Source organism: Penicillium daleae (assembly GCF_028827525.1).
Source record: "Penicillium daleae strain IBT 16125 chromosome Unknown utg000008l_segment0_segment0, whole genome shotgun sequence".
NCBI lineage: Eukaryota > Fungi > Ascomycota > Eurotiomycetes > Eurotiales > Aspergillaceae > Penicillium > Penicillium daleae.
Window position 1 is genome coordinate 3,475,074 of NW_026623156.1, and position 24,966 is coordinate 3,500,039.

The 24,966-nt window shown below is 52.2% G+C and overlaps 10 protein-coding genes across 10 annotated transcripts; 6 read left to right on the forward strand and 4 right to left on the reverse strand.

The window, feature by feature from the left end:
• Nucleotides 1-24: 24 nt before the first annotated feature.
• On the forward strand, nt 25-1,219 carry N7458_009790 (J domain-containing protein; the record flags this gene model as incomplete). Its single annotated transcript, XM_056913172.1, has 3 exons — nt 25-295; nt 355-624; nt 678-1,219. The coding sequence occupies 3 exons, from the start codon at nt 25-27 to the stop codon at nt 1,217-1,219; spliced, it is 1,083 nt and encodes a 360-aa protein (XP_056762021.1).
• A 614-nt stretch (nt 1,220-1,833) lies between these two features.
• N7458_009791 (ubiquitin-ubiquitin ligase UFD2) lies at nt 1,834-5,351 on the forward strand (the record flags this gene model as incomplete). Its single annotated transcript, XM_056913173.1, has 6 exons — nt 1,834-1,902; nt 1,952-2,607; nt 2,669-2,885; nt 2,940-4,998; nt 5,052-5,201; nt 5,257-5,351. The coding sequence occupies 6 exons, from the start codon at nt 1,834-1,836 to the stop codon at nt 5,349-5,351; spliced, it is 3,246 nt and encodes a 1,081-aa protein (XP_056762022.1).
• A 240-nt stretch (nt 5,352-5,591) lies between these two features.
• On the forward strand, nt 5,592-6,748 carry N7458_009792 (3-oxo-5-alpha-steroid 4-dehydrogenase family protein; the record flags this gene model as incomplete). The annotated part of the gene is made up of 2 exons (XM_056913174.1): nt 5,592-5,705; nt 5,777-6,748. The coding sequence occupies 2 exons, from the start codon at nt 5,592-5,594 to the stop codon at nt 6,746-6,748; spliced, it is 1,086 nt and encodes a 361-aa protein (XP_056762023.1).
• Nucleotides 6,749-7,173: 425 nt separating this feature from the next.
• N7458_009793 (ankyrin repeat domain-containing protein) lies at nt 7,174-7,566 on the reverse strand (the record flags this gene model as incomplete). The annotated part of the gene is made up of 1 exon (XM_056913175.1): nt 7,174-7,566. The coding sequence occupies one exon, from the start codon at nt 7,564-7,566 to the stop codon at nt 7,174-7,176; it is 393 nt and encodes a 130-aa protein (XP_056762024.1).
• Nucleotides 7,567-9,183: 1,617 nt separating this feature from the next.
• N7458_009794 (GFA family protein) lies at nt 9,184-9,702 on the forward strand (the record flags this gene model as incomplete). The annotated part of the gene is made up of 1 exon (XM_056913176.1): nt 9,184-9,702. The coding sequence occupies one exon, from the start codon at nt 9,184-9,186 to the stop codon at nt 9,700-9,702; it is 519 nt and encodes a 172-aa protein (XP_056762025.1).
• Nucleotides 9,703-10,970: 1,268 nt separating this feature from the next.
• On the reverse strand, nt 10,971-13,482 carry N7458_009795 (5-methyltetrahydropteroyltriglutamate--homocysteine S-methyltransferase; the record flags this gene model as incomplete). The annotated part of the gene is made up of 4 exons (XM_056913177.1): nt 10,971-11,159; nt 11,227-13,145; nt 13,214-13,401; nt 13,472-13,482. 4 exons carry the CDS (start codon nt 13,480-13,482, stop codon nt 10,971-10,973), a joined length of 2,307 nt encoding a protein of 768 aa, XP_056762026.1.
• A 1,376-nt stretch (nt 13,483-14,858) lies between these two features.
• On the forward strand, nt 14,859-17,376 carry N7458_009796 (uncharacterized protein; the record flags this gene model as incomplete). The annotated part of the gene is made up of 2 exons (XM_056913178.1): nt 14,859-14,976; nt 15,068-17,376. The coding sequence occupies 2 exons, from the start codon at nt 14,859-14,861 to the stop codon at nt 17,374-17,376; spliced, it is 2,427 nt and encodes an 808-aa protein (XP_056762027.1).
• A 259-nt stretch (nt 17,377-17,635) lies between these two features.
• On the reverse strand, nt 17,636-19,500 carry N7458_009797 (SANT/Myb-like DNA-binding domain-containing protein; the record flags this gene model as incomplete). Its single annotated transcript, XM_056913179.1, has 3 exons — nt 17,636-19,169; nt 19,231-19,348; nt 19,404-19,500. The coding sequence occupies 3 exons, from the start codon at nt 19,498-19,500 to the stop codon at nt 17,636-17,638; spliced, it is 1,749 nt and encodes a 582-aa protein (XP_056762028.1).
• A 282-nt stretch (nt 19,501-19,782) lies between these two features.
• Nucleotides 19,783-20,702, forward strand: N7458_009798 (p24 family protein; the record flags this gene model as incomplete). Its single annotated transcript, XM_056913180.1, has 3 exons — nt 19,783-19,942; nt 20,034-20,416; nt 20,553-20,702. The coding sequence occupies 3 exons, from the start codon at nt 19,783-19,785 to the stop codon at nt 20,700-20,702; spliced, it is 693 nt and encodes a 230-aa protein (XP_056762029.1).
• A 764-nt stretch (nt 20,703-21,466) lies between these two features.
• On the reverse strand, nt 21,467-24,316 carry N7458_009799 (CheY-like superfamily; the record flags this gene model as incomplete). Its single annotated transcript, XM_056913181.1, has 1 exon — nt 21,467-24,316. One exon carries the CDS (start codon nt 24,314-24,316, stop codon nt 21,467-21,469), a length of 2,850 nt encoding a protein of 949 aa, XP_056762030.1.
• Between the last annotated feature and the right edge of the window lie 650 nt (nt 24,317-24,966).

Consider the following 24,966-nt stretch of genomic DNA (forward strand, 5'->3'; position numbering starts at 1 on the left):
GAGGCCTTTCGATTTCCGATCGCCATGCCGTCTGCTACGGCGTCCGGCTCCGACGCCAAAGGCGGAGCCGCGAGATCGCGCGAGCACAACCAGGGCAACCAAGATCGCACATACACCCCCGAGCAGAAAGCGGCGGTCCTACGAATCCGAAAATGCGGGACAACCGATTTCTATGAGATCCTTGCGATTGAAAAAACTGCCACGGATGGAGAGATCAAGAAGGCGTACCGGAAGTTGAGTCTGTTGACACACCCAGATAAGAACGCATATGATGGCGCAGACGAGGCTTTTAAAAGTAAGCAAGCACATAACCCGTCCTATGTCAAGGGTTTTGCTGACAGTTCTCTTTTGTAGTGGTTTCGCGAGCCTTCCAGATCCTTTCTGACTCCGATAAGAAGTCCCGTTATGACAAATTTGGAGGAGACCCCGATAGCAGATTCAACCCCGGGCCAAGCGCCTCTAGCGGTGGTTCTCCATTCAGTGGATTCAGTGGTGGTGGTGGTTTCCCCCGCTCCGCAGGTGGTGGCCAAGGCTTCGATGCAGAGATCTCCCCAGAGGAGATGTTCAATCGGTTCTTTAGTGGTGGATTTGGGGGCATGGGTGGTGGTGGCTTTGGTCCCTTTAGTACGCCTCATCTGATCTGTTCGGCTTCATGTTCAAGACTGACCATGCCTCAGCCGGACCGCAATTCGTGTTCAACATGGGAGGCGGCCCCGGTATCCGTGTGCACCAGTTCGGCGGAGGTGTGCCACGCCGCAGACCTCGCACAGCCGCGAATAACAACGAGTCAGAGCCAGCCGTCGATGGCTGGGGCTTTGTTCGCCAACTACTTCCTCTCTTCCTTCTTTTCGTTCTTCCGCTCCTATCTTCGCTCCTATCTGGCTCTTCCGCCCCAGCCGGTCCTACCTATCGAGTCGATACCCCTCAAAGCCCGTACACCATGGGCCGCACGACACCCAGGCTCAATCTCAATTACTTTGTAAATCCACGGGACGTGGAAGACTTCAGCGCACGCAAATTCCGGCAACTGGACCAGCGCGTGGAGGTGGATTACGTGGCGAAGATCAAGTACGACTGCGAGTCTGAGGTACATTTGCGGGAGAGGATGATTCAAGATGCACAGGGATGGTTTTTCCCAGATGTTGAGAAGATGAAGGAGGCACGAGCGATGGAGTTGAAGAGTTGCCGGCGGTTAGAGCAACTCAACGGCAGATACTGAGCTGGTCGACAGGCCTATGTAATAGGGAGTCGGGCTCTTGGATCTCATCATTTTATTCCTCGTTCTGAAGAGCTCTACAGCACGATGGATGGCGTCTATTGGGTTTTATTGTCTTTGCTTTCTCATTCTGTATAGTGTTTTTGAGTTGCATACAGCCACGATATATACTTTCAGCACGATAATGTTGGATTCAAGGGTGCTCGGCGAATTAACTAAAGTTGAAATTAATGACATGGTGCATCCTTTGATCCCGATAAACTAGAAAATTAACACAGAACAAGGGATCATAGTGCATGTTGAGCCTATATTATTCCTAGTTAGTTAGTTGGCTCTGGTTGCTGCTTAGTCAAGTGGCATCACAGCAGACGAATCTCGGAGATCATGACAGAATCTCCAGCTTTATCTTTCGCATTCCCCTCCTCCTCCATCTTCACCTGAGGGAGAACGAGATTCACATCCTGTCAGTGTCGATGTGTTCTTGTAGCTTGTGCTGAAATAACTGCCACCGACTTGAACACTGTCGTCAACATCGCGAATGATTGTCCGCTCCGCCCCGCTTAACACAATCACAATACCCCAGCCGCATTCCAGCCTCGACCCAACCAAGCACCACAATGTCCGACACTCTTTCTGATGCGGAAAAGGTTGGCAGGTCCTTGTTCACCCTCGACTCCACCGTCATGGTGTTCATTCTGCGCAGCTGGCTAACATGATGTCTTCAACGGGTTTTAGATCCGCAACAAGCGCCTTGCGAAGCTTTCAAACCCAGCCGCTTCTTCGGGTCCTTCCACTGGTGACTCTTCCGGTTCCCCTCCGACCTCCTCGAACCCTTCTCGAGCACAGTCGCCGTTGCCGCTGAGCCAGCTCGATGGAGCTGCCAACGACAACGCGCCGTCTACTACACAGACCTCACAGCAGCCGGAAGGAAAGCGGATTAAGATCACACCAAGTACTCAGGCCTCAGTTCCGGAACGACCACGCTCTACTGGACCATCTTCTGCCCAAACAAATTCGCCTGCAAAGCCTTCACCGCAAATCATCGAGGATTTCGAGCATCAGGTGTTGGGAGTTCTGTTCAATATCACCGTGAAGGAGGGTGTCGAGACAAATGATCACCGGATTTCGCTCCCCGGATTGCGGAGTGAGTTGCAAGATGAGGGCAAGGAACTGCGTCTGCACACTGGGATATTGGACCAAGCGATCTTGGAAGCTGCGTCAAAAGCAGAGAAGCAACGTCCGCTTGATTACTTGCTTCCTTGCTGGAGCAGGATCCAGGAGAGAATGAAGAAGCCAGATCCAGACACAAGAAGGTGGGATGTATACTGCGAAGCGAAGCGGCTGTGCCTTAGCTATTGCATTTTTGCGATTACGATGCCGGAGATGTTTGGGTATGAGAATAAATCCCATCTTGATAATCTATCAAAAGGTGCTGACGATATACGCGCGCAGAATCGAGTCTACTGAGGAATCACCATTGGCTCAGCAATTACTGCTGAGCCCTGACGATAATTTAAGGAGAGGAGTCACGCCTGAATTCCTCAAGGATTTGAGCGCGAAGTTCGACGAAGATGACAGTCTTAAGCCTGCTGTGATTGCTGCGGTTGAAGAACTCAGTGCTCAGTTGTCTTCCAGAGATGCTAATGGAGATTTTCAACCATATTTCACGGTTTGTCGTTTCCCTTTCCAAGGCTTTAGGTTGCAGTGTTGATCCCAATCGCAGGCATTGAGAAATCTCGTTGATAATAAGATCATTGCCTCGGCTATCACTGAGTCTTCGATCTTTAATGCTTCGAGGGATCCAGCTCAGTTTGAGAAGACAACTCTGCTGGGACCATGGTTCCGGCTCTCTCCTCTTCAGCCTAAAGTGACAATGTCGTACTTTTCCAGCCCCAAAACGAGAGATCATGGGTTTATTTTGAACTCGCAGAGCTCTCTCCGCATGATGCAGAATATGATTCAATGGGACCTCGACTATATTACAGGCAAGATTCTCCACGCATCCACTGAAGCCAAGAATCGATTCTTGGATTGGGTTGCGACGGCTCTGAATATCAACCATAAGAGACGGGCCATGCAAGTTGATCCAGAGCAGGTTGCATCGGATGGCTTCATGTTCAATTTGACATCTACTCTGGATAAACTTTGTGTCCCCATCATGAACATTGATTTCCGCAAAATCCACACCTTCCATGCAGAGTATTTCCAAAAAGGCCCCCGGGTCGACATACGAGATGAGACAAAGATCAACGCCGATCAAAATGCCTCTGATGCATTCTATTCCAAGAAACTGGAGGGCAGCTCCAATTTCAACAGCGAGCTCTTTTTCCTGACAATCGCTGCGCATCACTATGGAAGCGAATCGCTGACCTCAAAGCTGGAGCAACTCGACAAAGATCTCAAGCACATGGAATCGACCATTAACAAGTTCGAGGCCGAGCGGCAGCGGTGGGCTTCGAACCCTATGCAGTTGCGTGTGTTTGAGCAGGCGCTCAAGAAATACCGTGACAAGTTCGATCTTGGCCTAGCATTGAAGTACAGTCTCCAAGCTGTGCTCCTTGACGAACAATGGCAGATTCGATCAATAGAGGTCATCCGACACGTTGCTGTCTGGCTCTTGAGAGCTGCCTCGGGAGTGAATTATCCCCAAGAGAAGCTCACCTTGCCTCTTCCACAGCAGGAACCCGAAGTGTTTCAGAATCTTCCAGAGTACTTCTTGGATGTCATCATCAGTAACTTCAAGTTCGTCAGCTGGGCTATTCCGCACACCATTACCGCTGCCCTGGGCGATGAGCTGGTGATGTTATGCATCACATTCCTGGAGAGCTCGAGTTATATTAAAAACCCATATCTCAAGGCTGGTCTCGTTTCCATGCTCTATCGCGGCACGTTAGACCGCCCCGGAGGTCATCGTGGTATTCTCGTCGACCTTCTCAACTCCATGCCGTTTGCCAATGAGTACCTCCTGCATGCTGTGATGAAATTCTACATTGAAGCAGAGCACACTGGAGCGCACACTCAGTTCTTCGACAAGTTCAACATTCGCTATGAGATCTTCCAGATTATCAAATGTATCTGGCCCAACACATTATACCGAAAGAAGTTGTCCTACCAAGCCACGCAAAACCAGGACTTCTTCGTTCAATTTGTCAACCTCCTGCTGAACGATGTGACATATGTCCTTGACGAGTCGTTTGGCGCTTTCAAAACCATCCGTAACATCCAAGAAGAACTCAAACGCGATGGTGATTCGATGGACCCGAATACGCGGCAGGAACGCGAAGAACATTTGGCGTCGACGCAGCGTAGCGCCAAATCCTACATGCAGCTGACTAATGAGACCATGGCCATGCTGAAGCTTTTCACTGCTGCCCTGGCTGATTCGTTCACTATGCCGGAGATCGTCCAGCGGTTAGCGGATATGTTGAATTACAACCTCGACGCCATGGCCGGACCGAAGAGCTCCCAGCTCAAAGTGGAAGGCAATGTGCAGTTGATGGTAGAAAAGTACGGCTTTGACCCGAAGGTACTTCTCAGCGAAATCGCCAAGATCTACCTCAACCTGATGAACAAGCAAAACTTCATCACGGCCATCGCTCGTGACGGGCGATCATATAGACCGGAGCTGTTCAAACAAGCTGCCGATCTCCTGCGACAGCATAATTTGACGCCCGAAGAGGATTTGCGGCGCTGGGACCGGCTGCGAAAACAGGCCCAAGAAGCCAAGGAGGCCGATGAGCAAGCAGAGGAGGACCTGGGCGAGATTCCGGACGATTTCCTGGGTATGTTGACCTTCTCCGTGATAGTTATCAGGCAAGCACTAACGTCCCTCTAGATCCTCTCATGTACACTCTTATGGAAGACCCTGTCATTCTGCCTAGCTCCAAGATTTCCATTGATCGATCGACTATCCGCTCGCATCTGCTCAGTGACCCTAACGACCCATTCAATCGTGTGCCCTTGAAGATGGAAGATGTGCTACCTGGTAAGCTTACTACACGAAGAGCTGCATGATCTCGCGCTAACATGGGCCACTTTAGATACTGCGCTCAAAGCCAAGATCGAGGCGTTCAAGGCAGAGCGAAGAGGCAGGAAAGAACCAGTAGCTGAGCAGATGGATACGTCTGCCGACTAAGTCTCACAAAAGCCCGCGGCTTTGATTCGCTTATCGTGTGCTAGTCTGCCCCTCTGACGTACATAGCCTGGCCGAAGATCATAGATCGTGTAGCTTATTCATGACCGCTTGCCCGATCGGGCATTTGCGTCATGTTCCCGTGCAACTATTTAAACTTTACTTAAGCTTTAGCCTCTTCTCGTTCACGCCTCGTAATTTCTCTCCTTTGCAACCACCCAGTCGTACTCCTCATTCTTCATGATGGGTATGGCCCTATCCACCACTTGGGCATCGCTTCCGTCTACCACGGAGTTCTTTCCTCCAACTCCAGCGGCGTACACGACCGTCCTCGCCGTTTTCCAGTACTTCCCGGTGGTGAGTAAACAAAGGGACCCCCTTGATACAGCTCTTGACCTCCGAGACATGAACCTTAACAAGACTCACAGTGCACTATCCTGCAATGGCTACTCTCCTGGCACCCGGCGGGTAAGACATCCCTCAAGAGCTCCATCTTCAACATTCCAGGCCGAGTCGCCTGGTGCGCCATGGAGATCGTTGGTCCCATCAACCTGCTCTACAGCCTCTCTCAGACCACACCCTCCTTGACTGAGCTGCCCGCAATCAACCAGTTGGTTGTGGCTCTCTACTGCGCGCACTATGCCAACCGCGCCGTGATCTCACCCTTCTTCTCGGCACCGAGTATGTCGCCCATTCATGTTTTTGTGATGGTCAGTGCCATGGGCTTCAACTGGTTGAACTCGTCGTGTCTGGCTGGGTGGTTATCCGGTTACGAGATCCCCATTGCCGGATTCCGCACCAACGGCGCCGAGGCACTGGTTTCTTCTTCCCTGTCTTCCGATTCGCTCCCTCTGATTCGAATCCTTCCCGTCGTCGGGACTGCTCTGTTTGTCATCGGCATGGCAGGTAACATTTACTCGGAGACGTCACTTTTCCGTCTCAGAAGGGAAGAAGCCGGGAAGCGTTCTGCGAAGAAATCAGATGACAAAGCCCCCGCTAACGGCAAGACCAAATTCCACAAGGTCTATGTCATCCCGCCCGTAGAGGGCGTCTTCCGAACTATCCTGTACCCGCACTACGTCTTCGAGTGGCTGGAGTGGACTGGATTCGCCCTTGCTGGAGTCGCGGTGTTCCCCCTTTCTCTATCTACCAAGGTCGGCACTGCCACAGGTGCGGGCGTTGCTCCACCGCTTCGGCCTGCGCCGTGGATCATTCCTGTGGCGTGGGTGGCGGATCGATTTGGAGTTCCTCTCCCCCTGCCCGCTGTGTTGTTCGTGGTTAATGCCGTTGCGAATATGCTACCCCACGCACGCTGGGGACGGAAATGGTATGTTGAGAAGTTTGGGGATAAGGGCGTTGCTGGAAGGGGTGCTGTGGTGCCTTGGTGCGAATTCATGTGAGGCTGTATGCCTTCTACATCTAAGGTTGATATATCTCTAAGCAACTTAAATGTATGATTTAAACATTCTACCGTTGATTCTCAAGGCGTCACTGGCCGTCGTTTCGTGCAACCTTAGATGTATGTACGGATCTGTACATTGAGGAGACAAATAGACCATTTACGATTTGTCATTGAGCGTGAATCCCAATCGGATTTTGCGGAGCATTAGGATGGACTAGGTTAGTCTTTTTGTTCGTGCTGGAGTACCGCTCATCCCGAGTTACTTGGCATACAGGACCTAGGAGCTCTCCACTTATGATTGCTTGGATACTACACACCTACTGTATGGGATGCTAGCTCATCATCAACATCTCGGAGCCACCAAGAAGCTGGGCGCTCTGGATAGAAATGTGGAGATACACCGGAACATGCTACTTCCTCAATTCATTGATCGCGTTCCATCAGTAGCTTCATCACCGTTCTATATCCACAGTCACTTGCCCATGATAATGGTGTCCGACCATCATGATCTTTTGAATCCATATCAACATCTTCTCGATCCACGAGCAGCTTCACAACTATTTCATGTCCACACTCAGCTGCGTGCGACAGCGCTGTTCGACCGTCCTCATCCTTTGCATCTGCGTCAACATCATCTCGCTCCACCAGCAGTTTCACCACGGCTTCATGTCCACGTTCGGCTGCGCATATCAGCGGCGTCTGACTAAGACTATCTTTCGAGTCTGCTTCCACATCTTCTCGATCCAGTAGCAGCTTCACTATCGCTTCATGTCCATGGTAGGCTGCGTTCGAGAGCGGCGTTTGAACCAAAATCATCCTTTGAATCCGGGTTAACATCATCTCGCTCCGCCAGCGGTCTCACCACCTCTTCGTGTCCATGATCAGCTGCCAAGTACAGCGGTGTCCGAAAATGGAAATCCTTCGAATCGGCCTCAATATCATCTCGCCCAGTAGCAAATTTTCTACATATTTATCCCCGTGTGAAGCTGCCCACGACAGAGGTGTCCACCACCAATTATCCTTCGAGTTCACCTCTACATCATCTCGCTCCACCAGGACTTTCACGACCCTTTCATGCCCACCTCGAGCTGCAAGCGACAGAGGAGTCCAATCACTCTTATTCTTTGTGTTCACGAATGTGTTATTCTTCACTAGAAGAGATATCAAGAGCTTGCACTCAGCCTCTTCTGCTAGTAGGTGTAAAAGTGTATTCTCGTCTCCATCGCGAGCTGCAATATATTGGATAGTCAAGAGGGGAGCGAGTTCAGGAATAGTGCGTAAAAGGGATAATTGATCTCGAGGGTTGAGAAACTCTGTCACAAGGAGGACGAGCTCTGTTGAGAGATGAACACGGTCGAGAGGTCCTATCATGACCTCTTACTTAGAAAACACGTAGAAATAGTAGACAAGAAAAACGAGAGTACGCTACGCAACGGCGATACTTGGCGTTTAAACCACGTGATCTTGGATATGCAGAAAGCCCTGGGCCACAAGTTCGTGTACGCATCATAAAAAGGTAGTCATTCGTTACACTTGACGACTCACGTTTTCGCCCGTTTCAGAGTCACAGCGTGCCGTAGCGCGCGTCACCCAACTTCGGTCATGGCAGCAAGCTGATTGCTATATTATCGCATCTCTACTTTGGCCCTCGGTCATATGATATACTCTAGTGACATACAAAATGGACAACAACTCGACATGCTCTGAGGATAAAATTGCGGAGCTAGTCGCTCAATACGGAGCATTGCCCCCTCCTTGGTTTATGTTCCAGGACACCCATCCATACAGCATATGCTGGCGTATGGGCGCTGGCGAAGACTATATAACAATATTCTTTACCTAGTGGAAGGAACAAAAAGAAAGCCTTGCTCAGTCACAACGAATTGAGTATTTTCGAAAATGGCCCCCGCCAACTCGATGGCTGAGGTGGATGATAGAGGTTATTTGGGATCTTAACCCTGAGGATTTCGATGACGACGATGATTACTGGCCCTACTTCAGACGCACTAAAGCACTCGGTTTTGGGGGTGAGGATGACTATAAACGTGACTGGGACGCATGGGACGAGATGCCATGAGAAGGGGGCGAGCGACTAGAAAAGAATCGATTGATATGGGCGATAGGCTGTGCCCGGGAATGACTGAACGAAGTAGAGAGGTTTACTTTGTATATATACACTGCGGGAGCTACTCCGTCAAACTTTGCGCTGCTACTTTTCGCACTCTCTCGTGTGCTTCAGTCACTTCTTTTCGTCTCCATAGTTCCTATATAATACAGTAGACTAAACCAGCATCATCACGTGTTCGTATTCTCTATAAGATCCGTGTCATCCACCACTTTTACGAGACACCCCGCTTCTCGTCTTCCCTCTACGCCAAAATCAGTTATAACCCTTCCAACCGCTAATTGCCCAAATTTCGTTTCCCCCGAACGATGCCTGCCAACTCCGAGACTCATCCTGACCAGGAGCAGCGCATTCCGCTATATCGAGGTTCCTGTCACTGTGGCTTTGTCAGCTATGAAGCACGCATCAACTTTAAAGAACCCTCGGCCGAAGAGCCAGACTATGTGCTCTGCAAGTGCAACTGTACCTACTGCCTCAAAGCCGGATTGTTGATTGCGAGTCCGTTGAAAGATTCATTCCGGCTGTTGACGCCAGGGGACAGTGACGATGGGAAGCCGAACCTTCCTGTGTACAAGTTCGGACCCGGTGGTGTTTCGCACCCCTTCTGTCCTCGCTGTGGTGTGTCATGCCATTATTATGGTACGACCAAGACAGGTGAAGGCGATACAGTTCCATTTACGCGACTTAATGTGCATACTATTGATGGACGAGTGGACGGGGCACAAATGGAGAGCCTAAAAGAAATCAAGCCTAAGTACTGGGATGGGAAGACCAATGGCTGGGACAAGGGTGTAAGTGAGGAGCCGTGGGATGGAGGCGTATGGTAAATGCGAAGTAGCAGCAGTTCACAGGAATCACGCATCCTCTGTACTTTCAGGACCCTTTCCATGATAAAGGCTGCCTTTGCATGTACTTACAAAGATGACATCGATTGTGCTAGAAATTGGCTTGGTCTTGTCGGTGTCTGCAAATCATACTCGTATTATACCTATGTACGGCATTGTACGGCATGCGTGATGAGCATGCCTATTGGCTAAATCGGTATAATCGTTAATGGTCAAGAAGATGATGGTTTGGATGGGACAATTCTACTGCTTCCCATACTTTTTTCATACATGACTGGTGACACTAGGGGAATGACACACAATACACTTGAGGCTGAGGTAGGAGGGTTCTATCAGATTTATAAGTGGAGAAAGAGGAAAACATCTTAAGTCGGATAGTTTCCTCATCGCATCATCCCACGACCAGAGCCAGATATCTACGAGATAACCGCGTCGATAGGTAAACCCAGGAACCTGGAATGTAGTTCACGTAGATAGTTTATTCCACATATATCACGGAGGTCAACATTTGAGTATCTGTATTGCCCTAGGTACGACTGAAATCGTAGACTCACCAAAAGGAAATTTATATTATTCATAGCCCTTGATCGATTTCTCAGAGCCAGATTCTATAGAAGCTGCGAGTCTTCAAATATTTGAAAATGGGACAAAGGGATTTCTAGCGGAAGCAAGAGCGAGAAAACGGCTAATACATCCAATGATAGATAGGCCAGTTGAACAGTCTCTGTCGAGGCGCCAGAAAATAAGCCACCTTCTGTCCACTGTGTGAAGGACATTCCGTGCCTTGATTGTAGGCTCTCTAGGGGAGCTTCTAACTTCATCTACTCAGACAACGCAAAAACCAAAAGAATTGTAGAAAAAGGTATATTCACAGCTAATTCTACACGAAAAAAAAAGGTTCCTCGTTCTCCAAGGTCCAAGCGACAGCAACTGCTTCGCAAGGACGGGAGAACAAAGCAATTGTTGAAATAATTGGCACCTAAATTGGCGGCACCCATGTTGAAATCGTTAGTCATGTTGAAACTCCGTAAACCCGCTTTTTTGGTGCCCTCTAATCCACAAAACCGTTGAAACCCGTATGTTGAACTTTTGGTATCATCGTCATAAACTCATCACATAAAAAAACACACACACAAACCAGTAAAACTCCCCGTGCTGGAGACGGCGCGGTTGAGAAAGCCGCCTCCATGAATTAACACATTATAGGAAGTGAGTCAAAAAAAAAAGGAAAAATCAAAAGTGCCCAGAATTTACTGGGAGAACTTCTGGCGGTAGTACTTGGCAGCAGCAACCATGGACTTGAGCTGGCCAATGCACTCATCCTCCTTGCGGGTCTTGAGACCACAGTCGGGGTTGATCCAGAGCTGGTCGGGGCGGAGGAACTGGAGCATCTCCTCAATGCGGTCCTTCATCTCCTGCTCGCTGGGGATACGGGGAGACTGGATGAAATGTTAGTATAAAAAACTCCCAGAAGAAAAGAAACGACCAGTCAGAGGAGAAACTTACGTGAATGTCGAAGACACCGGGTCCGATCTGAGCACCGAACTTCTCGTCAATGAAGACCTTGAGGAGCTTGGCGTCAGACTTGCTGTTCTCGATGGAGAGGACATCGGTGTCAAGGGCAGCAATGGCGTGGAAGAAGTCCTGGAACTCAGAGTAGCAGAAGTGGGAGTGGATCTGAGTCTCATCGCGGGCGATGGCAGTGGAGAGCTTGAAGGCATCGACGGCCCACTTGACGTAGGCATCGCGCTCGGAGCCCTTGCGGAGGGGCAGACCCTCACGGAGGGCAGGCTCATCGACCTGGATGACGGCAACACCGGCAGCCTCAAGGTCAGCAACCTCGTCACGGAGGGCGAGGGCGAGCTGCTGAGCCTGGACGGACTGGTGAACGTCATCACGGGGGAAAGACCACCGCAGGCAGGTAATGGGACCAGTGAGCATACCCTTCATGGGCTTGCTGGAGATGGAGACGGCGTACTTGGACTCCTTGACGGTCATAGGAGCGGGACGAGAGATGTCACCGACAATGATGGGAGGACGGACGCAGCGGGAACCGTAGGACTGGACCCAGGCCATGGTGGTGAAGGCATAGCCGTCAAGGCGCTCACCGAAGTACTGGACCATGTCGTTACGCTCGGGCTCACCGTGGACGAGAACGTCCAGGTCAAGCTCCTCCTGCAGCTTGACGACATCTTGGATCTCCTTCTCAATGAACTTCTCGTACTCCTCGGCAGTGATCTCACCCTTGGTGAACTTGTTGCGGGTAACACGGATGTTCTGGGTCTGGGGGAAGGAACCAATGGTGGTGGTGGGGAAGAGAGGGAGCTTGATGGTCTTGGTCTGCTCGGCAATACGGGTGGCGAAGGGAGACTTGCGGTTGTGCATCGCGGGGGTGACGGCAGCCTGGCGAGCCTTGACAGTGGGGTCGTTGGTGCGGGCAGAGGTGGCACGAGAGAGCATGGACTTAGCGTTGGCCTCGAGCTCAGCGCTGACGGAGGCGGGGCCCTGGCTGACGGCCTTGGCGATCACAGCAACCTCAGTGAGCTTCTCAACAGCGAAGCTGAACCAGTCACGGATCTCGGGGTCGAGCTTCTTCTCGCTCTCGAGGGTGTGGGGAACGTGCAGGAGGGAGCTGGAGGTGGCAACGACAACGCGGTCCTGGCCGAGCTTCTGGATAGCAGCCTCGACCTTCTCGATGGCGTTCTTGAAGTTGGTCTTCCAGATGTTACGACCGTCGACAACACCGGCGGACAGGGTCTGCTGGGGGCCGAGAGCGGCAACGATAGTGTCAAGCTGCTCGGGGTTGCGGACCAGGTCGACGTGGATGGCGTGGAGCTTTTGGAGGGAAGAGAGGACCTCGATGTTGTGGACAATGTCACCGAAGTAGGTGGCGAGGGTCAGGCGGGGAGCCTTGGCACCCAGGTTGCCCAGGACCTCGTAGGCGGGCTTGAAGGCAGCCTTGGACTTGGCGGGCAGGTCGAAGACGAGGACGGGCTCGTCAATCTGGACATCCTCGGCACCGGCAGCCTTCAGCTTGGCGAGCAGCTCAACGTAGAGGGGCAGGAGGTCGTTCAGCTTGTCAATGGGGTCGACGGACTGGCCACGGTCGGCCTTTCCGAGAGTGAGGAAGGAGACGGGACCCAGGATGACGGGGCGGGTGGTGACACCCTGAGCCTTGGCCTCGAGGAACTCGACAACGGGCTTGGGCTCAGCAGCCAGAGTGAAGACCTGGTTGTCCTGCAGGGTAGGCTTGACGTAGTGGTAGTTGGAGTCGAACCACTTGACCATCTCCAGGGCGGGGACATCAACGCCCTCCTTCTGGAGACCACGGCCCATGGCGAAGTACTCGTCGAGGGGGTGGAGCTTGTACTTGGAGTAACGCTCAGGGACAACGCCGAAGAGCTGGATGTGGTCGAGAACCTGGTCTTTTGGGTTGTTAGAAGAGAGGTTCTCGGTTGTCAATTAATGATGATCAGTGAAGATGATTGCATACCGTAGAAGGCAAAGTCGTTGCTGGGGATAGAGTCGACACCAGCCTTCTGGATCAGACCCCAGTGCTCAGCACGGAGACGCTTGCCCTCAGCGAGGAGGTCATCACGGGAGAGCTTGCCACCCCAGTAGGCCTCAGTGGCCTTCTTCAGGTCACGGACCCGACCCATACGGGGGAAACCGAGAACGGCGCTGGAGGATGGTGTCAGTATATGAGTCGACAATAGCAGGGCGATTGAGGATTGTAGGGAGCAGAACATACGATTGAACCATTCTGACGGATGTGTGTGAAAATGAAGGGGAAAAGGGGGTAGGGCGGGGATCTCAAGGAAAATAGAAAGATGCAAAAGAACCCAATGCCTTTGGAAAAGAGAAGAAGAAGAAGAGAAGGAGGAGGAGGGGGGAAAAAGCTGAGAAGAAAAATGGAGGGAGGGGACGCGGGCCTAAACCCCAACGGGATGGAGGGGCAGAGAGTCAGACCGTCAACCTGGGAAAATTACCATACGCAGCATTACAATTGTGACGGGAGTGCCATCCTTCGGGGAGTTGGGAGTTGGGAATACTGTAGGACAGGACTGTACTCCGTACTCAGTCGGGGAAGCATGCCCGAGGAGCGGTATGTGTAATTGTGTATGGTAATTACCAAAGTTAGACCCCCCACTTATTAAACGTCCATACGGTAAATACGATACGTCCGCAGGAGGCCCCTCTCCGTGATCGGCAGGGATCACGCCATTTGGCCACGGGGCGATAACAAAAAAAAAACAGTTCCGATAAGACTGCATTTTGCTTTGGATGGAGGGGGTCCTACACGGCGGGAAATGGGGCTAGAGAGTGCCTAAGAAGCTCGAGCAGCTATAGAATAACCCCAAGCAGATCAATTGAATACGAACTTGGATCGGACTTCTTACACCGCATGAGAAGAGGCCACCGAGTCAACATCCTCCGTAGCGGGGTCAACCGGGAGCCAGCTTTCAGACCCCGGTCAATAATTACTGTAGCAGTGCAGGATCCAGCAGAGAAGCACCAATTGCAGCGCAGATATAATCCATGGACTCGCAAAAGTATCTGTCAACGGTGAGATGTCAGGAATTGGAGCCCAAGGCCCCGACCAGGGGAAGAACTGCATACTGACTGACCGGAGGGCGCTGGTAGCTCGCTGCAGGTTGTCAATAGTGGCACTTGGAATGAAATATACCCCGAACAGCAGTATATCTGAGCACGACCAAGAGCAGTATGCATTATGTAAGCGACCTGATATCTCAGGATCACGTGGGTGGAACATTCTCCTGGCTGTGCCTCGGTCAACCAATCGGAGTATATAGAAACATAAGTATACTTCAAATACATGTCTGCCCATCCAACTAGTTAGGCCATATATTCAACCAATGTACAAACATTGGGCAAATCTACCACGGTGTCATCACCTCCAAACTGACTAGGACTGCGTTAGGAGTTCCTTCCTCCGTTGTCGTCGACCATGGCCAATGTATGCAACAAACAGAACGCAGCTCGCTCCCGTCACGAGGAAGGCGCAACAGAGTCGTTCCCAGGTTGACTCGAGTATGCCATTCAAACTGGATTGAAACTAGATTCAATCACCATATATCTGCCTTCCTCTCCAACACGACGTATACAAGATACAAGCAATGTTTCTTCACTGTCCTCCGTGGCGAAAGCCGCGACCAGCATCTCCATCGGATGTGGCTCGATCATACCAAGCCAGCCAGGCAAGCCATGCAGCGGCGCGGCGGCACAAGACACAAGGTATGAGATAATCAAGAAGTCCCTTTAATCTGCATTGTGATGATTCGGCCAGAACCATTCTAACGAGCAACAGAACTACATCCTCGACCAGAACATTCGTCGTCTCCGCACTCGAAATACCATCCTGAGAGCATATCGCGCATCATTCGGCGCCGATTCTCCCGCGAGTCCAGAGCATCGAGTGCTCATCATGAATCAAGCAAGTTCTTGTTCCCATTCTCGCGTAGGTCGTCAAGATCTGCCTCGAAACCAGCTACCCAGCTTGCAGCGTTGGGAGGGTATGGCAGCAGCCTGGTGAGCGAAAGTCGATATGATAGTGACGCACAATTCATCTCAACCCCCAGACGCGAGCTTATGGAGGCTCCCGCAAATCGTGCGCGTCGCCAAATAGAACTGAGTAACTTGATCGAAGGAAGTCAGGAACACCGGGAATCCGAACGCTGGGCTATCGGCCTTGGGCACGACATTCCAGAACCCCCTGAGTCGGTCTATGGGATGCGTTTCCTGCAAACACCACCCAGTACCTTCAGAAGTCACCGCGGTCCATACAAAAATGTTCAGCACTCGGTCTCTTTTGAAGGAGATCATAAACACGGAGTGGTCTCGGCAAGGTCCATGCCAGATCTGAACTCGACCAGTCAACGATGCAATGGATCAGTTGCGGGACCAGCTCCTGCGATCCAGTATATTCAGAGCAGCAATGGTCAAAAACACCCGACAGACAGTCGAAGCATGGGAATGAGCGGTCGCAAGGACGAACTAACTTTCCCAAACTCATTGTCAAACCAGCCACCGGATCTTGTTGTTGCCAAAAGACGACAGCGGACTGACTCGGGCATGTTTTTGATGGACAGCGAGAGCGTTCATCTAGAAGATATGGGTATTTCACATCGCCTCGCTTCCCAACCTGCATCGTCTGCGCCGGTTTCTTGCAACCCCTCACTTGCGGAGTTGATTCACAACAATAGATATGGCGTCTTTATGAACTCTTCACAAGAGAATATGCCAGTCGCGCAGAGATCAACCACCTCGGTCGCCTCCGGACACAATGCACCAGCACCGGCTTATCACCACCAAGTGGGATCGTCGTATTACTCTCATCAGCCAAGTTCGATCTCAGCCAATGCGTCTCCTCGTTCTAACTCTTTTACCGTCGATGCAGGAAATCATGTAAACCATGTCGGTGGGGTCCATGGCAGCAAGTATGATGTCGGAGCGGAGAAGATCTGCCTCCACCATGATTCTGCTCGTACAAGTCCTGCTATTGGTAGCAAGTTCCAGGAGCATTGCGACAATGAGAAGCCACCAGGTTCGCAAACTCATATTGAGTCAAAGGATGTGCAAAGGATTGGCGCACCGCGCAAAATTAGTGTGGGTTGGATGTCTGGAGGCCGGCGAGTTGGCTATGGGTATAGCTCAGTGCCCGATGACGAAGCTGCACGTTATAACCAACATGAACATGGGCATCCCAATGTACAGCAAACCCCAGACCGCAAGGCAGAAGTCCAGATGAGAGATACAAATGTTCAAGGAGGCCATGCTCGTCAAAATCAAGTGCAAAGAACCGACCTAGTGCGTCCAGCTCCGCTAACCATCCCAGAGACGCGGTCTACATCAGTCAATGACCATGCAAACCACCCTGAAGTCGATGCGGACACTCTTTTCAAACTGCAGAATTCTAGTCAAACCAGGAACGAGTACCCACAGCCCTCTTACCTTCGAGAAATCTTGGCGGGCCGTTATAGCCAAGAACAAGATTGCAGGCCCATGGTGTCGGAGAAGCGAAGCACAATGAGCCTACAGGCACCTGAGACACCAACAATGACCCAATTTGAACATTGTCACGTCCAACAGGACTCGAATTACACGGGCCAGCAATCAGATACTGCGGTGCATCGCTCTCCTCGCCTTAGTCAATCGATGAACTCACATCCCCAGAATCAAAAGAATAAAAGAGGCCACAGAACCGCGCTACCGGGCTCAGTTCACCAGGAGAAGGAACGACATGTTTCTGCCCCAGGGCACCATGAAGTGGACATTGACCCGGACTATCTTGGTATAGAGTACGACTTTGACGCCGAGGATGTCGCTCGACTATTACGCCCCAGCAACGCCCGCGGCGCAAATTGGGTCCGCAGGCTCTCCAAGCGCAACACCAGCAAGAGAGACTCGAATGCGCACCCGATAGAAGCATCACAGACGTCGCCAGGTCTTTACCAGGCTCGTTTCTCCAACAGCCTCGAGCGAGCGAATCCCACCAAGAGTATCGGTACAAATGCGGAGGAATTAGCGAGTATGTATCAGGAATGTCTTGATATGCCTGGATCTTTTGAAGGAAGTCGATGGGCTAGTCGGACTAGTCGAATGTTGTGGGATCTGGTTACGACGGATGATCGGTGATGGACGTTCATTTGGGATGGACTGAGTGTACCGAGTGTAATGCATGTCGAGTCGAAAGACTCTATTCATATTGAGCAGGAGTACGCAATGGATTATATGTGTATATTGTTAGCCAGCAGGCGAGCAGTCAAATTGTCAATTATGGATATAGCTCCCCACCACCAGAATGTCATTAATCGTACAGAGGTATCCAAACCCTAGCGCCGAGTATGATACAGAGATACATTGGGAGAAGATTGCAAGAGGATGAAATAACCATTCAGCGCCGCTGCCGCTTCGAGCTCTTGTCACTAACACTGCTCAAAACACTGGCAGAACGCTTGTGATTCCCATCTTCCTTGACGGGGGGCTTCGCAGGTACGGCATCAACTGCGGCATCAGCACCCTTCGCTTGACCAGTCTCGCCCTCCGCCGAACCCCCGGACTCCGTTCCGTTCGCGGCAGTGGATCCCAACATACTATTGCCCCCCTCATCAGCCTCCGTCTTCACCTCCGGATGCTCGGGGTCTTTGCTCGGATTCTCAGGGGCATTCTTGCGCTCGCGCTCTGCCCGGGCAGCTTCCAAGACACGAATCTCACTCTCAACCTTTTCAGAGACCTTCCGGGCGTCCAGGAGTAGGTTGACGGATTGAATGAGTTTCTCAAAGTCCTTGCATACGCGCTCAGTAGGCATGAACAGGCGTACGGGGATTTCGAGCTCGGCCAGGGCGCTGGCGAGCTTTTGGGTTTGTACATTGGACTTGGCCTGCGTGAGTTTTTGGGCGCGGTCGCTGCGGAATTGGACACCTCCGGAAAGGCGCTCGTGGTGCTGGACTCCGTAGCGGGCTTCCTCTGCTGGAGTGAGGGTGCGCAAGGCGGATTGTGCCTGGGGGGCAACTGGGCCTTTCTTGGCATCCTTGGTTGCTGCGGTTGTACTGGGTGTTTCGGCGCGGCCGAGAGCAGTGGATTGTGTGGGTGTTTGGCCGACGGGACTGGGGATGGCGCCTTCGGGGCCGAGGATGGAGCGGCGCTTCTTGCTCTTGTCGGCCTGGAGGAGGGTCTGGAGGAGTTGGGAGAGGCCTTGGCTGGACTGGTACATGGCGGTGTTGCCGACGCTGATGGGGACTTCGAGGCGGGAGTAGAGTTCGCGACGTTCGGTTATGAAGTTTTGCTCGTTGCTTGTGATGCGCTTCAGCTCTTCCAGTAGCATGGCTTCCTCGCGCACCTCGTCTGCTGTGCGGTTGAGCTGCAGAGCGGCGAGGTCCTTGCGGTCTCGCTCGCGATCGGGATCGTACTTCAACATTTGTTCGTGTAGGGCAAACTCGGCCTCGGACATTTCGGAAGGTGGATGCTCGATTGCCAACATTGTAGCAGCGATGTAGTAGAACCGCGATTTCATCTGTTCCATCGTCCGGTATTGTTTAGCTGGTACGATCGCGTTGGCGTCAGGTTCTGAGTCCAGATGTCGTTGGTAGTCGTAGCGGTCTGCAATGATCACCCAGCGCAAGTCATATTCGGTAACGAGATTCATCAAGTAGTCTGTCTCTTCTCGACTCCAGTCATCGCTCTTCAGGTGTCGGTTGTACTCTTCGTCAGTGTATCGTCGAGGCAAGCGGGCCTTGATATTGTATTTGGCGAATGCATATTCTTGCTCCTTCGTCTTGGGTGCTTCCTCTTTTCCTTCTTCCTTAGTCTCATCCACTTCCATCTGATTCGGCTCGGGCGCAGGTCGTCGAGTCGACTCGTGCTCTCGTTGCCAGTGATTCAAGACAAGGCCGTCGGCCCTGGCTTGATTCGCGAAGGGGGTCATACACCTAGAAAGAGCAGTTATTATTAGCCTCCATCGTGCCTCACAACAGTGTATAATGTGCATACCATTTCCGGACTCGCAGCTTGTTCATAAACTTCGGTCGCCCCTTGTACTTGTTCTCGTTGATCGCGATCGGTGGCGCCCGCTCACCGAGAAGCGCGTACAGTTCACGGGTAATGCCCTCTGCAACCTGAATTAGATACCACTCCATTGTGAAAGAGATCAATTTTCCACGAACCTGGTCGCTTCTCGACGACTTTCTGCTTCTTGGCCGGCCTGGGCTGGCCCTCAGCGGGCAAGTCCAGCATGTCGCGTACATCCGCGGCGGCGGCCATGGTGGCTCAAAGCAGGGCCTCGTGGGGCGAAAAGGCGGTAGAAAAGATCAAATAGCGTAGTGCAGCAAGGCAATCGAATAAACCTCGCCAACCTTGATATATGTTCTGGTCGATGATGAAATAGTCGAGAGATGAAAATCGAGCGCGGCTTCTGGGCAAGGAAGGGTCCACGAAAGCAGCAGGCGGTGTGGGGCCGTGATGGTGCCAGATGGTCAACACTCCGCCTGTTGACAAGTTGACCAGCAGCAGCGTTTCCTTCAATTGCTCAAACATCCACCAGCCATGGCTTACCAGGCATCTTCGCCATCATGGCTCGCTGCTGTCATGGCTCTTTTCTCTATCTTCTCCCTTCTGGTCCCCGCCAACGCCTTGTACTTCTACGTGGATGGCCGCCAAACAAAGTGTTTCTACGAGGACCTCCCCAAGGACACCCTGGTAGCAGGTATGAACTTCATCAGGTGGACGCAAAAATCGAGAAAGACGAAAGAAAGGCAGAATGTGAATTTACTAACTCACCCTTCCTCGCTGAACAGGCAAGTTCTCCACCGAAGTCATCAACCCTAACACCAACACCTACGCGATCGACCACAACCTCAAGGTCCAGATCACCGTCGACGAGACCTTCGACAATGACCACCGCGTCGTCAACAAGCGCGAAAACCACTCCGGCCGCTTCACCTTCTCTGCCGCAGACGCCGGCCAGCACCGTATCTGCTTCCTGGCCGAAACCGACGTCTCGACCTCGGGCTGGATGTCCAGCGGCCAGGCCGCCGTCAGGGTCAACCTGGACATTGCCATTGGCGAGACGAGCAAGATCGAGACTGAGGATAAGGATAAGATGAAGGATATCGTCCAGCGTGTGCGTGATTTGAATGGCCGTTTGCACGATATTCGTCGTGAGCAGGTCTACCAGCGGGTAAGCTTTCCTTGATCCTGATCCCACTAGCGCCAGCGTTTCCTGTCGTCTTTCAAGACATTGGACCTATATACCTGTATACTTCCATTCGCAGCTATACACGCCCAATATTGACCATACTCTTTTCCCTCTGCAGGAGCGCGAGGCCGAGTTCCGCGACCAGTCCGAGACCACCAACTCCCGCGTCGTCCGCTGGACTATGATCCAATTGGCCATCCTGTCTGCGGCCTGTGCCTGGCAACTGTCGCATCTGCGTTCATTCTTCATCAAGCAGAAGCTGACCTAGATGAAGCGACTGTCAGCTGGAAATTCAACTACTATTTGACTATTTTTAAAGCCCTTTCTATAGCCTTGCATCTTGCTTCGAGCTCTTTGTACCACACACGCCCAGTTTACGCGGATATTGATCTTTGGGGTTTTTGGAATGGAGGATTGTTTCCTTTTTCTTTTTGATATGGAGATTAGTTGGTGGTACTGGTGTTGCTATGTGATGGCTTTTTTGCCTTTGGACTACCTTGAGGAGTCTTGGTAAGGGGCTTATCTCTGGCAGACACGTGTTAGAGGCCTACATTTCATGGAATAAAATGGAGGGTGGTGGAGTGCTGAGAGCTGCGTAAGTCAGAGCCATGCCGATTTTGATAATGGATGTAATGAACAGTTTTTCTTTCCGTCGTTTCAAGTCATTCTAGTGTGCTAGGAGTTTGTAGACCTAAAGAGTAGATCACGAACTGAACGTATGCAAGAGTAATTTTCATTGATAGTGTGATATTGATTGATTTGAAGGGGGTCATCATTCATTAGGTCCAGGGCAAGGGGGGTAATAAAATAGTAGGAGTGGGAATGTCCACAATATGGTATAAGGCATGGCCAAGAAGAAGTGAAATATGTCGAGGAAGGACAATGAGAAACTTTGCCAAATAATTTCTCGTTTGCCTCGAGAATTTAAATCAAATTCCTTCTCAAAGGCAAAAGGCACACCAGGCCACATAAGAAAGACTTGATAGTGTAATTCTCCAGGCGGAGGTGAATTTTTGTTGACAGAAAAGGCTTTTATGCAGCCGCCACAACCGTCTCCATTGGACCGCAGAATCCAAGAATGAGTCGCTCCAGATCGGACAGTTTATAGGGCTTCGTCATGTATCCCTTAATGCCGACTTTTCTGGCACGGTTGAGCGCCTCGTCAGTCACGTCCGCACTAACTGCTAGCACGGTAGGAGGACGGTGCGCGCGGATCGGACTGGTCACAGCGTCCATTTCTATGACGTCAGAATTGGTTGTGATACTCATCCGCCGAGGATCATCATCGGCGCTAAAGCACTGGCTCTGGTGGTCGTCCACCATCTGAAGAATGCGAGAAGTCGCCTCATATCCGTCCATTTCGGGCATCCACAGGTCCATCAGGACGATGTCGATGGGCTTCATCTCGGGGGTAGACGGCTGGGTAGATGGGCCAGCCTCGCCCGTTGGAGAACCGTTGGTGGATGACGAGGCTGATAGAATGTCTTGCATGATTTGCACGGCTTCTTTACCGTCGGCAGCCTCGAGGACATCCCGGTATCCCAACTTTCGTAACATGTTGACCAGCACACGGCGGTTGATCCGATTGTCTTCAGCGACGAGGAAGCGGAGAGGGAATTTTTCGCCAAGCTTCCTGTCATGCGTGTGGCCCAAGGGCTGCTTGAACCGGGATTGTGTCAGTGTCCGCGGTGGAGTCGAGCTCTGAGAAGTGCTGTCGTCACCGGTGCTTGGAGTCGGTTGTTGGCCTCGTTGATTATGAGCAATAGGTGGGGATAAAATCGACGACGACTCCCAGATGAAGCTGCTCGCACTTCCGTGTCGGACATGGTCGCTGATAGTCGGAGGTGTCATCATTCTCTCGTTGGGTGTTCCGGGCCCATTGTAGGCTTCACGTTGGTTCACGGGCACTCGAATCTGGAACTCGGAACCATGATCGGGCCCCGTGGTCGAAGAGCGCACGCAAACCAGATCACCGCCCATTCTCCGTGCAAGGCCCTTGGCGACCAGCAGTCCGAGGCCGAGACCGTCCTTGCTGCGGGTAGTAGATGCATCCTCGCGGGAGAACGGCTTGAACAGGTTGGGCAAGAATGCTGCAGGGATGCCGGGCCCAGTGTCTCGGACGAGAATCAGGACATCACTGGTTCTAGAGTCCACAGTAGCACATACGGTAATTGTGCCATTATTTGTAAATTTAATCGCGTTTAGGAAAACGCAGGATATCAACTTGGCTAGATCTCGGTCGTCTGCAAGAAGAGTGTCGGGCAACGCGGGGTCAACAGACCAGTCCACAATTTGGGTGAAGATCTCCCCGTTCGACGACCGAGACCGAATTTCAATCTTCTCACCAAAGGCAGTCGCCTGACTGGTTGCTGAATCCGGTCGGCCACCGACATGCAGAGACTCGTTGATGACCAAACGGAGCAAGTCTCGCAGTTTCGTAAATCGGAGGGCCGGGCTTCGCATGTTCATATTGATTCCCTCCAGGAGAAGATGAGGAGCACATCGTCGGACTGCGATCGAAGGACGGGGATCCACCATATTAGCCATGACTTCTTCAATTTGGCGTGCGGGGGTAGCATGAACGATCTGATCACTCTCGTGGACAGCGTTCTTGACTTCTTCGCTGCGTGGAGAGAGCTCTTGTCGTGATGATGCTGCGCGAAGTCTCTGCCTTCGGACCGGACGAGTGTCCATATCCAGAGGAAGGCTCCGTCGACGCTTATATGGGTTTACGGCGATGTTACTTCCTTCGATAAATACACTGGGTCGGCTCTCGGTGGTGGCAGAGGTAAATGTTGGATCCAGCATTCCGTTTTCTTGCTCCCGTTGAGGTGTTTTGGGCACCTGCATGTTGAGATCGTACGCATGGACGACGTTGTCAGCCGCCTCGACGGCGCGCCGTGCGCTATCCTGGACCATTTCAATGCCCTCTTTGAGAGCCTGAAAAATGCCACCTGATTTTACCGGAGTTTTGCTTTCCATGGCCTCTCGCACGGTGGCATGCATGACATCCAGCATGCCAACCACACCTTGCATCGGGGTTCGGAGCTCATGGGATAGACTTTTGGCGAACGGTTTGAGTGGATGGGCGGTGAAATGAGAAGAGTCTCGAATATGGTCATGTCCAGCATCTGAGCGAGTGGGAGATTCGAGGGCCGGGAATTGAGAGTCTTCGTGGTCCGGAAAAACTTCGTCCAGCAAGAGTCGCTGCACGATTAGGTCCTCGAGGGAGTGGAGAATCATTTCGAGAAACGACCAAGACAGGTTTCGACTGCGGAGACCATCCTTGGACCACATCAACCCGAGATGCGCCAGGCACTTGCCAGCCGAGAAGAGTGGGATCGCCAGATACGCGTCGGCGGGGAAGGGCAGTTGGTCGTCGCCGAATGAGACTAGGGATTTGAGGTTTTCCTTGATGAGACACGGTCGTTCATGGTCCATATGTAGCAGCGGGTTTCCGCCGGCGAAATATCGATTTCGCTGTAGTCCGACATTCTGGTACCCATCGTTGTAGTAAAAGACCGCCCCGAACAGCGATGGCCGGCGTCCGCCCAGTTCGGGCATGGGCTCGCCGCCATGTACTCGCCGAGCAACAAAGCCATATTGGGCCTTGGAGATGGAGGTGATATCCTCCATGAGCCGTTTCCAGAACAGCTCGGTGTCCAAGGCTCTCAGCCCCTGCTTGAGGGTCACCAGCTGCTCAATGGTGGCGGTCTGGGCCACATCATTCCAGCACCGGGCGGAGGCGTCGAACTGTGCATCTCCGTCGTCGTGCACCGTTGCGAATCCATCGGTGAGGCATTCCGACTTGCAGGAGGGGAAGGACATGGCAGGGCGAGGGTGGACGGAGTTAGGGACATCGGGCTTGGGCGACTCGGACATAGTCCATATGGGATTGGTGACAATGCGAAGTGCTCGCAACTCTCTCTCTCTCGCTTTATCTGGGCAGAACGAGAACCATGGCTTTCGGGGGACCGAAAGGGTGCATGGAAGGTGGTTGAAGGTGGTGAAGTTGAGAAGAGGAGCCAAAGGACGAGAGGGGAAGATCAGGAGGGGAAGGATCGAGGATACTTGGGGATTGGGATTTTCCCGTCTCTCGGGGGGTTCGGGGGCGGTCTAGACACGAGACACCGGACTGGCGGAGGACACTCCATCAACAACTGAAACGGCGGGTCTCTGGGCCTGGGTCTGGGTCTGGGTCAGGGCCAGGGCCAGAGCTGGAAGTAAATACGACGGTAAGTAAATAATACTCCTTCTCTTCCTCGTTCCGGCTCCTCACAACCACAATCATGGCTTGGTGTCCAAACTCTCAACGTGCGGACTCTCTTCTTTGCTTCGATTCCTTCCAACATCGTCCTCCATCTCACGGCTCGCCAATCTCCTGCGGAGTCCTCCGTCCTCCAAAATAATCCTGCACGATCGGCGGATCTAGACCCGAGGACGTGCATTCCGATTTTCCGGTGCACAAGCCCTCCAAGTCCCCATTACCCAACGCGGAGACCCTCTTCGCCCCCATGGGCCACTTCACCCCA